Here is a 13,393-nt window from a genome sequence, read left to right on the forward strand (position 1 = left end):
ACATGAAAAATATGCAAGTTTGTATTTTATTCAAAAATAACAAAATAAGATTTCTTACACGCTTATTTAAGTTTTGGATTGTGGATACTTTTATATATTGTCCTTTTTTATCCAGACGCTTAAACGCCGTGCTTCTCTAAAAATACAGGGAACAATAATATTTTATTTTTTGTATACTTTGTAACGGTATAATCTCTACAAAATATCGAGTTGTTCTTACCAATTTTCATCGAAAAATATTTTTTGATACGTTTTTTTATGATTTACTTGAGAGACAATTATACATAGTATACATTTTATTCATTTAAAGCTTATGTTAAAAATATTAGTGTAAAATATTATTTTTTGTTATAAAATAAAACCTAAATCAATATTTCTACATAAAGAGTGCTAGAATACATTATTTAATTACTGTATATATTCTAATCCTATCAAGTGTTTTCTTACTAACATACATACATACATTCTTTATAATTGCATTACTTTTCTGGAGTTATATTATTGTACAGGTTAAATTGAAATTTGATATTAATATTTTTCTATCTATATTTCCAGTATGTATAAAAAGCGTACGTTGAAAAAAACAAATAACAGTTTTACAATAAAAGTAAAATTTCACATTTATTAAAATATAGTTGGCGATAAAAGAGGAAAAAGCTCAGTGTAATAAATATACACTGTATATAATCGATAACATAGCAATGCATACAAAAAACATTTCGATATTTTATTTAAATCATTCTTAATACTTAAACACATATTTCAGTATATTTGACAAAATTCAGCTCAAAAAGCTCTCTGTTTTTTTTTAGACTGAAAAAATAACTTAGAGCAAACTATTTTAAAATTTAACCCTTACTATACATACATATATAATAATGCTTAAAATGTTTTAAAAATATATACATACATTTCAAAATGCTTATCGCTTCTTATCGCTTGAAAAATTGATCACTGCTTGAAATCTTTTTAACGCCAAACCTTTCTTATATATTATTTAGGTGGCTTGTAAATTCATGAGATGCGTCAATCAACCAAAAATATGTAGAATAAAATTGTATACCAATAATATTTTTGACATTAATTTTAGTTGTTAGTAATTCGCAAATAATAGCGAGCGATGAGATACTTCCCCTTTTGCTCTCTCGCGTGTTAAGTGACAAGGGTAATAGAGATAATGATATGGTGCTTCGCAAACTGAGATAGAACGAGTAACTCGGTTCAATTTCAGTATGCGCGTAGGCGTCCTATGGTCAACACGCACGTCGAGCGCTGCATCGTGGTCACGTGGTCAAGTTACAATACCACATGCTTATCGAGGATTTCAACAGACTCTTACTGACATCTTTGAATATTTTAGGGCACCAAAATGGATTAATTATATTTTTGATAGTATATTCTTCTAACGGAATTCATTATTATATTTTTTTTAATTAAAAAAAATAATTAGTGATACTTGATTTTGTTAAAAAAAAACGTTTCGAATATCCTTATGTATTTTCCTAGATCGGTTTATATAAATGTCACCATATCGAATTCTTATTTCGAATCGATGGCGACAAATTCTAGGATAGTCACAGATGTTGTGTTCGTATTCTGAAGTATCATTTTTATGCCTTATGGCATTTTGCAAAAGCCAACAAAGATTTTGCGTAAATTGAATATTTACGACCGAAAAGTTTACACTGATATTGTATTAGTGAGTGCCCACACAAACTTTTATAATCATCAGTAGCGTAATTTTAATAATATGACAATTTAAAAATTGCGATTATTTGGCACATTTTTCGATCGCGCGCAAATATGCCAGTTGTACGTGACAGCAGCCGCCGTGCGGACGTCATTCACGGCCGCCGTCCGGACGGCATATGAAATTCGTGACAATGTGGTCGTTTACTCAAAGTCGACTTCAATTGTAACTTCGGTTCGGACAACTTCCAGAGAGTGTAGTGCAGGCATTAACCTTAATTCATATTTTTTTAAAGAAATTTAAATCTAAAAATATATTAGACATATATTTAAAATTAAAAATTAAAAATAAAAAACATGGATAAATATTGCTTCCGTATCTTATAAATGGTAATTTTATTGATATTTTTAAACAATATTTTTTATTAAACTTCGTTGCGCTTTTTTTGCGAATTATGTTACTTGAGCTTTTTACGTAGATTATTTTTCGAGAACTTTAACTAAATCACTAATAAAGATATTTATAGCAAAATATTATAATTATTTTTAGAAAATAGAAACATAAAGCAACATTTTCATGTAACACAAAAACGACTAAATAAAAAGCATATAATAGTATAATACTCACAAACATTATTTTATAGCAACAAAACGTATTTATTTTCTACATCAAATATTTATTATCATAATTTTAAGCTTAACGTTCAGCTTATATTTAATTCATTCACTACGCATTAGAGTTAATATTTTATTTATTAAAAATACGCTTTATAAATATTTTTATGAAAGCATACGCGTTGAAAAATTTTAAATTTATATTTACGAAGAGAAGACATATTATTTTATTTCTGTGGTATCGTTTTATTATACAGTAATCAGCCCCTATCACAAAAATAAGGGAAATATCTCTTCCTGCACTTGGATAGAGCTCTTTTGAACAACCTTTGCGTGACAGACGTCGTTAGATAGTTATTTTTTCAGCAAAGTACACAGAACTAAGATCGTAATGGGATGTTTGAGTTTGAAGCGATCCGTAAAGTTAATTTTGTCTCGCAACTTTAAAAGCGCGCTGAACGGTCGTAAAAGTCGTTAAAGATTCGTCGGAAATTGAAGTTTCAACTTGTTTTTTTTCCTCTATTTCATTAATACGTAGGTATGTTTTTCTCTTCTGCTCGTTCAACAATTAATTCTCCACAGACGCAATTTTGCTCGCATTAGAGCCGAATGGGTCTGAGTGAGGGGCGTTAAGTTAGAAATAAAGTCGAGGTTTAAATCACTCGGAAGAATTGCTCAACTTAGATTTAACTACCGACCAGGCTACGAGATTTAATGTACACCGCAGATAATGTGTGATGCTTTTATTGTGATTAAAGTAAGCTTTGTCTCGCGTATGTATCAAATGTCTAAATTTATCGTTTGAAGTAACATTAAAAATTATTGTATTGTTAAAATATACCTCTTATGTTTTATTGATATAGTTTAATGCTTAAACTTTGAATATACATCTTAAAGTATATGTTTCAACTTTAAATTGAAAATAATATATAGATACGTTTATGATCTTTATAATTCGAATATGTCATCTAAATCAATGATATTCTTATTTATTGCATATCTGAGGCAAATATATTGAGAATCTATACAATAAAGACTTGTTCTTTAAATACATCTTTTGGATTATCCGTAAAAATGCGAAACTGATAAAATATTATTTTATATATCGGGGTTTCACTAAGGTCTAAGAATCCTTCAAAAAAAGCATGTTTCATAGTTATATAATATTACTTCCAGCAGCTTGCATCGTGCACATTATGACTATAAGTTTTATTAATCCTTATGACTATAATTTATAATGAATAAAATACAAACCTAATTGAACAACCTCGGTTGCTCAGATAATTTAACTCGGTTATTCTCGAGTTATTTAAGCAATTGTAGATAGCTTGTAACCTATGGTGGACGATTGTCAAAAGAATATTTTATCCCTTCGGGGGTTCCTCAAGGATCCAATCTGGGACCTCTGCTTTTTGTGTTATTTATTAATGACATAAATACAGCAATTAAAAATTCAAGTTTTCTTTTGTACGCAGATGATTTAAAATTATATAAATGCATTCGATCTGTTGTGGACTCCTTCTCTCTACAAAGTGATTTAGACTCTCTGTGGAGATGGGCTTCCATTAACTGTCTGCCCTTTAGTGTCGGAAAGTGCCATACTGTGTCATTTTCTCTATCCCGTTCGCCATCAGCTTATTTCTACCATCTCGGTGGTAACATTTTGACTAGAGAAACTTCCACTAAAGATCTCGGAATCACTTTCGAGAGCAAATGGAGGTTCTCTCTACACATACACGACGTCTGTGATAAATCTTCCAAGATGCTCGGCTTTGTTATGAGGAATGCCTTTCACTTTGACGATCCGTCAGTTATTCGCATCCTCTATGACACCTTAGTTCGTAGCATTCTTGAATCGGGATCTATAATTTGGAATTCCCGAATAGCCAAATATTCCCTTTTAGTGAAAAAAATTCAAAATAGATATTTAAGATACCTTTACAGAAGGACATTTGGTTATTATCCGTACTTATATACCAGCGCCTTTCTTTTAGGAGCGTTGGGATATGATTCGCTGAGTTCTCGCAGAAAGCTGTAGGTAGCTAAGCATTTTTTCAAATTACTAAAAGGTGCTGTCGACTCCAGTTTTGGGTTCCGGAACATTTTCGAGAATCACGATCGAGACCTCTTTTTATGGCCGTTAGGGCTAGGATATCCGCACTTGCCGTTTCGCCTATAGCTGTGGCCATCCTGCTCCTTAATACGCTGGCATTACATATCGACTTATTTAATGTTAGCTACGAGGATCTGATCCAGTTTGTATCATTTAATTTTAATATTTTATAATTTTTTGTTATGTTCAAGTATTGTTATATTTATGTATATATACGTTTTTTATGTTTTATAAATTTAAAATTTGTTTTCGACCATCGTGGCGCATTGGGGTAACCTGTTAGGCTACGATGGTCTTAATTTAATCTAAAAAAGAAATAAATATTATTCAAAGATAATATGGTCAGCATCATATCGTTTCATAATCAATTTGGTTCAATACAGAGAAAGTTTATTGTATAAGCATGTCGAGATTGTGGCTATAACATGAGTGTTCTAAAATATCCACACGTATAAAGTTACCTGATATTTTATTACTATATCAACGGCATGGGCAAAGTGCCACCGTAAAACTAACTCGCATATGTCGGTTTTCCGGTATTCTCGATAATCCGATCGTCCACGCTTCAACTACAGACATTTCTCAAAATCTCCATATCGAACCTCTCTTTCTCTCTCTCTCTCTTTTCCCAGCAAAGCTGCAGTCGGTTTACCCCAAAACTAACACACCCGTAAACGTCAATCGTACAGACAATTTTACGTAACGTATACCCAATAAATATGGCGCAGAGTTTGCGAATCGGTCACGATCGCGTTCGAGTGTTCCGAGTTAAAATTAACTTCTGCCAGTGACTGTTAAATTAATGCTGCGGGGAACGTATTTAATTTTGCTTTTTAGCTATTCATATAATACTGATACTTTCACCGTGAATACCGAGAACATCGTTTAAAATTTAATTAAATAACGCCACTATCTTATATCAGTTGCACGGCTTGCATTTATTAATCTTGCACAGTTGAAATATTTGCTTTGCAGCACTCGTTTTGAGCGTTTCATAATTTAAAAGAGAAGTACTATAAGAAAGGCTTACGGTTCTCCTTTGTCGTAATGTCGTAAATACTTTTCACTTCCGAAAAGGTTAATGACTTCCCAAGGCGCCGCTAAACAGCCGGTAGCTTATCCGGAAGCACTCCCAGATCTTATTTTATTAAATAATATTTGCAATAAAAATAATGACATAGGTAGGATAGAGAGCAGCTTTTATCTTAAGTGTCCTGAATAAATGTGTTCACGCTCCAATTATTTTAACGACCATATATGCAGAGGAACTACGTCTTACCTCTATTTTGTCTTGGAACATGAAATCACGCAAGGCAATTTGTGTATAAAAGTATATTTCTATTATAATATTGTGCATTTTTTAAATGTAAATAAATTTCAATTACTAAAAGAATAATTTTTCTTTATATTGTCTTCGGGATTTAATATAATGGAGATGTTTTTACCTCCATATATATTTTTTTCCAACCCTTCACCAGTCAAAAAGTCGCGCAAAGACGCCGGTCGGAAGTTTTAATAATGCTCTGCAAAGTTGAAAGATTAAAATTCCCGACAGAGTTTTTGGCAGAAGTTTCAATTATTTATTATTTTAACATAGATTTTTCTTTTAATTTCAGCGCCGATGGAAATTTCGAGGTGACACTAGCGACGAAAGCGACCCTAAACTATACGGGTCGAGTGGACTGGAGACCTCCAGCTATATACAAGTCTTCGTGTGAAATCGACGTAGAGTATTTTCCGTTCGACGAACAAACGTGCGTGATGAAGTTTGGATCGTGGACCTACGACGGTTTTCAGGTAATAAAATAGTTTATCATTCTCTTCGTAGTTGCAAATAAAATGTATTAAAAATAACAAAAAACATTCAAATTGAAATTGCCGTTTAAAAACCCATATAAAAAAGTGTCGCTAAATTTTATAATAATAATATAAACATATTATTATAGTAATGCAAAACTTTTATCTGAAAGCGTTCATATAGCTTAGTAATGTCTAACCCGAGGCTCGCGGGCCGCATGCGGCTCACTCAATGCTTTTGCGCATTGAGTCATTGCATATAAACGACACAAAATACATATTTAAAGAAGAATAAAAATCGTAAATGTTGGCACACAAGTTTCACAATAAAATATTACTCTATTCTAGAATAAATATTATGTTTTGTTGTATTAAAAATGTTATGCTTTGTTTAAATTAATATGTGTGGCCCATAGTGTATTTTTATATTTAGTTTTGGCTTAGTAAACCATGTTTTTGCAATCGCACCACTGATATAATTTATCAAGTAAATGTACGATTTGCGTGAAATAATTTTAATAAAATAGTTTATCCTAATTGCTTGATTTTAAATTAAATTAGGAGTATCGTGACTTAGTTATATTATTCTCAAAAATAGTTAGATTGTTAACAATCGCAAATAATAATTTAAAAAATGCTAAGCAATGTACAACTTTCTGCAAGCATTCAACAAATAACCACGTAATGCTCTTAATAGAAAAGGGGCTGTAATATAATATCCTTATATTAAAGAAGCACATGAACCTTTTCTAAACTCTTTCAATTAATAGGTAATACAGTGAAATCTCTTTGTAAAACGAATACCGAAATAACGAAATTTCCAGTATAACGAATCTTCAATTTGCCCCGAAAAACTTTCATACAAAATGTTTTCATTGTAACGAAGACTGTTCTCATTATAACGAAATATTTTGATCTAAATTTAAGAATGACGTTACAACTTGACACAATATTTCTCCGAATTCAGTTCGTCCTTCACTTGGCGTGTACCGGATGTGTTCACAAGCTATATTCAAGGTGTTTTGCCAACCCTCAAACTTTTTTTATAAAACATTTTATTATGTTCATTACAGTACCACAAAAAAACGATCTTTCAATCTTGTAAGAGGTTATTTTCATGGTGTATGTAATATGGTAATTAAAATATGTAATATGGTAATTAAAAATAAAATAAAAATATATCATCTTCCTTGCATTTAATATAACGAATTGTATTTCGTTATACTGAGATTTCACTGTATTTGGTTACTTAAAGATTTTAAAATATATAATTTTGCTGGTAAATTTAATCGATGTAATTGCATAATATGGCATTTTCCAACATAAAACGTTAACGTCAAATATTTTAATCATTATGTAAAGAGAAATGTTACAAAAAATCTTAATCTGTATTTAATATTGAATGCATCTAAACAATTTTTAATCCTCTGCATACACAATAAAACTTTAATTTATAACTGCTGTATTTTAATCATTATTGAATAACGAGAAAAGCAGTTGACCCACATTGGATCCTTGAGGAAGTCGTCATGAGTGAAAAATACTTTCGACAATCTGTTGCCATAGGTTTCGATCTGTCAAAATCCGACAATTTTTTACCTAATAACTATTAAAAAACCTTGTCGAAGGCTTTTAAAAAAATAATATGTCATCAAGAAATTTCGCCACTGTTCTGGCAAAAGACAGGAGGAGATCAATGAAAATAGGAAGGGCGGAACAAAAATCATGCCGTTTGTCCGAAAGTGATTGCTGAAAGCATAAATACGGATAATTATTTCGAATAATTTAGCAAAAGTTAATAACACCGCGATTGGTTTATAGTTATTGATACATAATTTGCCACCCTTTTTATGCATTATTAGCAGGGGATAATTTGGATTTAGGAAAGACTTAGATGCATGAGAAGCATTTGAACGCATAAAACATATTTCTATTGGGCTAAATGACAGAGATGTAAGACTTCTTAGGAATCAACATTGAAATCAATCAGTAGTTATAGCACTGAAGAAGATCAAACTAAAAATATTCCAATATAGAGATAGACATGGATGTGTTAATTCTCATACTCTTTAAAATGCTCCAAAATCATTTTCAAAGAAGCACCCCAGGGACAAATAGGAATAAAAATCATCAAGAAGACAATAATGAATATTCGTTAGGCTGATGACACGGCAATATTTTCTGAGGTCGTTGGCGGCTTTCAAAGATCGCTGGATAGTGTAAATAAATAATTTTTATAAAAGAGGTTTCGAATAAACATCGATAAAACAATATTTATGGTTGTAAGCAAGCTACCCGTGAGTCCGATAAGCTTAGCATTAGATAGAGATTAGAATTAAGAGAGTGAAGTATTTGGATAAATAACAAAATAAAACCTGACGAAGAGGTTAAGGTCCGCATCAAAATTCCTAGAACCCAGTTTTTAGAATTTTAAGCTGGTCTCACAAACAAGTACTTACATCTTTAAACCAGAATTAAATTCGTAAAGAACTGTTTTATCAGTGCTGTTATACGGATGAAAGACATGGACTTTAAAAATTAATACAATCAATAGTCTGGAAGCGTTTAATGTCTCTTCATGTCTCCAATGACCGAATTTTATTTATAATATGACGTGATAGAGAACTCATTTCAACCATGAAACGAAGGAAGATGAAGTACTTTGAACATACGATACAAGGTCCAAATTAAATCTAAAAATATGTCTTGGTTGCGAAACATATGCCTATGAACGATGATGCAGCCAAGGACCAGGAGAGATACTTTGAACTAATCAACGAGGTAGTTGCCAAAGTCGGGAATCAAACATGACACCAGAAGAAAAAAAAAGATCAGGAAATAATCAGATCAAAAATACGCTTTAGATAAGCAGCGAAACTGACTTGGCTTTTAAAAATAAATCAGGTTCAGAAGAACTATATTTAATATCTAAGCACTTATTTTCCTTGATGACTGAACTAAGGCGAAACAGAATTATTGAAAACAGAGCGGAAATATTGCGTAAAACCCTCAGCAATATTTTGTGAACCACCAAGTTTAAATGTATAAACAACGTTTAAATTAATAAAATGTTTATCGACAAAAAAGCTTCACTGGCAGGATTTTTTAACGTGAATTTGTACGGCCTAGTTAACGTCAGCAGTTTATCAGAATAATTAAATACCATTTATTTATATTTGTTCTTAAAATGTGTCGCTGCTATATAAATAAAGACTTTTCGATTACATAGTATTTGTTAAAGTGGATTCAAAACAAGTTTGTTTATATTTGTATCGTAGCGCTTTTCGTTAAGAGCTTTTGGGTGCAATTCGTCGTAGCGTTGATGTTTGTTGACTTCCATCTGCGAACTGTCGAATACATGAGAGTCGCGAACGCTTTCCAGATTCCTGCTTTTATAATTGACTTATTTTTTTTATACAAAAGCTCTATATTAATATTTTTGCGTAGTCGCAATAGCCGAGTTTTTGCGTTTATTGAACATGGGAACGGGTTTTATAAATTCAACGCCATAGAAGTTTTGCTTTCGCTCTTTATTTTAATATCAGTTTTAGATACTTTACATTGTTCATAAAGACACTTGATAGCCTTATTTCATTATAGACGTAATGTCTTCCTGTTATAAATTCACAACACCATTCTGCCTATTATTGTATTTTAAATTTCCCGTGTTACGAATAAATTCCAATATCCATGTTAAAAAATATATGGTATAACTCATTTTATTTTAAATACGTTAAGCGTTTTATTACGCTCTCTCTCTTAAGATAGGATGAAAAGTTTCAAATAAAAAGCTTTCGATGCGCTTTTTAGCGTAACAATCGATCACGTTCGGCACTTGCGTGTTTTCAATTTATTACGGCAATAACTCCGATATTATAATACGATGCAAAATCGGCCATCATTTTGATTGATCACGGTTTCGCAGTAAATGGCGTATTTTATGCCCGATGCCAGAGTCAATTTTGCTCATTGCCTTATCGAGTTGTAAACGATGTATCGTTTGCGGTCGCAGTTTTTGCCATAAACCAGTACGATCAGATAAAATAGATACCTGAGATTCTTTTAAATATCTCTTACTTTTTCCTCCGAGGCTTACATCGCTTAGGAGACCGCAATTGTTTTTTTTTGCTGCCAAGAACTGTATTCAAATTAGCGCCGTTTTCGTAGGCGGTAGTTTAGAAAGCTCTTAGAAATAATAAAAAGCGACAGTTCCGCTTCCGGGTACCGGTGTCGGTCATGTCCGCCCTTGTTAATTCTGACCTGGTTCTATTGTGCCACTGAATGCGGTTTTTTGTTTGTTATTTATTTTTCATTAGAGATCGAGCCTCGAGGAACGTGCACAAGTATAGAACGGTCCGAAAGGAATTGGACAAAATGGAAAAGCTCGATTGAAATGTATAGAATGCAACGGAAGTGTATAGTCCACAATCCAATAAAACCATAAATACTTTGTATTTATAGTATCGCAAAATTCTTAATAACGTTTAAAATTATATTTAATATGTTTTCTAATGATCCTGACACTTGACTATATTAAGGATTCATCTTATAGTATCTAAAATGCAGTTATATTAAATAGACATAAATAAAGTTCTAAGATTATTACTTTTTTTCAATTTAAAAACATAGTGAATTATCAATGTTTATTGATTAGCAAAACCAAAGCATTCGAATACCCCGGCAACTATTATTTCGATATATTTATTATTTTAATTAAAATACTTTCATTAATATTAATAAAAAAATATTTTCAATATTCTTTTGGAACAATAAATCTAGGACAACATCGTCTTTGACAAAATATCTTCTGTTTATCATCCGCTTCTGTATGCTTACTAAATTATTATACGCCTATATATTCCAATAAAATTAAAATACATTATGTTATGCATATGTGTTTTGAAAATTTAATTTTTTTTTGTGTAAGGTAATAGATTCCAATAATATTTAGTTGTTACAACAATAAAAAACATTAATTTACTTAAGAAAATAAAATATGAATTAAGTTTGATTTAAAAAAACACCCTTAAAACACATTTAAATTATATTATCTAATACATATTTAGTAAAACCAAGTTTTAGTTGGTAACAGAAAAAATAACATTGCATTATTTTCTAGTATTTTTTTTATTTATTAAAGAAAGCATACATCTCTCGCAATTTTTTATTTAAATTTAATTATAGATAATATTAAACACTGTTTGCATTAACTATTTGAACACAAATGTGTCTGAATGGAGATAAAAATGTACAAATAGTAGAAAGAATTTCTTGCTTTTGTTTTCATTTCGCCAGCCATCCCTATCATAATAAAAGGACGCGGTTATTTCTCTGTTGAAGCAAATGTATTCCTTTTACGTTGACACATCGCGCGTATACAAAAAAATATCAAACATTTTAAATTGAATTTTTAAAATTTGCGCCGAAATATCGACGAAAGAAATTTTTCGCAAAAGTAGGGTGAACCGATATTTTTGCCCTTTTGAAACTAAAAATTTTAAAATCATTCTTCTTCAATATCCTACCACGATAAAACTACTTAATTTTCATATACGCTTTTGCATTCCAAACTTGCCATCTCTATCTCAATTATGAATAACGATGAAATGGATAGCTCTCGAACTGACTGTGTTAACGCAAATAGGGTATTCAAAACAACTTCATTGTAATATTTTTCTTAGTAAGCATAATAAATAAACGTTTTACAATACAAACTTTTTATGTGCAATATCAAACACTAAATATACTTCACATTTATCAATATATTGATTCACTGGCAAAAACAGTTTTTAAATGTTACGATTTAATTTTTATTAATTATTTTTTTTGTATATATATATATATTTAATATATATTATAATATTGCTTGTAAATGCCGCATCACAATTAGGTTAAGTAATTTTTGTCATGAAAACTTACCGGAGATGCAAAAGCTCTTCTGCGTCAAACAAAACAAATACATATACAGTACGTTTGGCGTAATCTGTAAACTTAGAATTCAATTAAAAATAACGACGTCAAACACTGCTGTTTTGAAATATAAACAACTTTTTAATTATATGAAATAAAAATATAATCGGATCACCCTATGAGTATAATATAATCACTCGTTTTGCGCTATGTATTAATTATATTTCACTTTGATCTCGAACGAAAACAGACTAAGAATAAGAATTTTGTATAATTTAAAGATAAATTTATTATTAATTAAAAAAATATGCCTGGCGCTATGATTCACCGGAAAAGCGTATTTTTTCTTCTTTTACATTTCGTGCGAGTTATAAAAAATATACGCACAGAATAAAAATCTTGCTTTTTCAAGACACACATAATTAAATATAAACACGTTTTAAATATATGTACGTACGAGTAAAATACTTTATTTGCTTTTCATCAACGGTACTCGGTGATATAATCCTGGTTAATAAGTTATAATTCACTTTCACGCGGTGCTTCGTACATACACTTACGACTGAATATTGAACTCTTTTCCCTCACGTGAATAATAAAGTAAAGCTCCGTGGCTGGAACTTTTTCTAATACCAATACATGCGCTGTTCTACAGCATAGAAGAAACTTTTTCAATTTACTTTTCGCATACGCGCGCGTTCAAACGCACTGCGGTGACCAACGCCGAAAAAATCCGGTACGTTTTTTTTTATTATTATTGATAATAAAAAAACCTCCCTGCCGACGCGTGTAATCTCAGCCTTTGCCGAATTTTATTCAGATTTTTGCGAAGCAATCGCATCTTTAGGATGCTGGTTGCGGGATTATGGGGCGAGTTATTCGGTAGATTTGAATAATGGGCGTTACTTATGTTTGTTTCGTGTATTTTTATTATTATTTGCGTTTATGTGGAATTTTTTAATATGTGTGTTTGCATAAGATGTTGTATTATATTTATTCATCACTTCTTTATGCATAATGGGGATTCCTTAGGCAAATTTTGAAGTTATTTAAAACAAATTATAATTTCTAGATGTATTTTCTTTTAGGATTAAATAATGTTTTGTGTGTATTTTAATTGTAATTTAAGTGCTGTAGAGCTTTAATCTGAATAAGTATAAACTAGGATCTTTCATAATATTATATGTATTAAATACATGATAGTCAGAAAAGAAAGCATTTTTTTACTACAACAGTGATGGGCATACAATAAACTGTAACATATATTTG

General features: G+C 30.9%; 1 protein-coding gene across 1 annotated transcript in view; it reads left to right on the forward strand.

Moving 5' to 3' along the window:
- The window catches only part of LOC148226470 (acetylcholine receptor subunit alpha-like), a 191,253-nt gene that overhangs the window by 113,974 nt on the left and 63,886 nt on the right, over positions 1-13,393 (forward strand). The window contains exon 6 of the mRNA XM_088204549.1: positions 6,034-6,214. Coding sequence (XP_088060675.1) covers positions 6,034-6,214 — 181 coding nt within the window. The remainder of the gene's footprint in view (positions 1-6,033; positions 6,215-13,393) is intronic.

The sequence above is a fragment of the Plectrocnemia conspersa genome, unplaced genomic scaffold, assembly GCF_051122295.1.
Source record: "Plectrocnemia conspersa isolate PC_06_02 unplaced genomic scaffold, ASM5112229v1 ptg000014l, whole genome shotgun sequence".
NCBI classification, from domain to species: Eukaryota; Metazoa; Arthropoda; class Insecta; order Trichoptera; family Polycentropodidae; genus Plectrocnemia; species Plectrocnemia conspersa.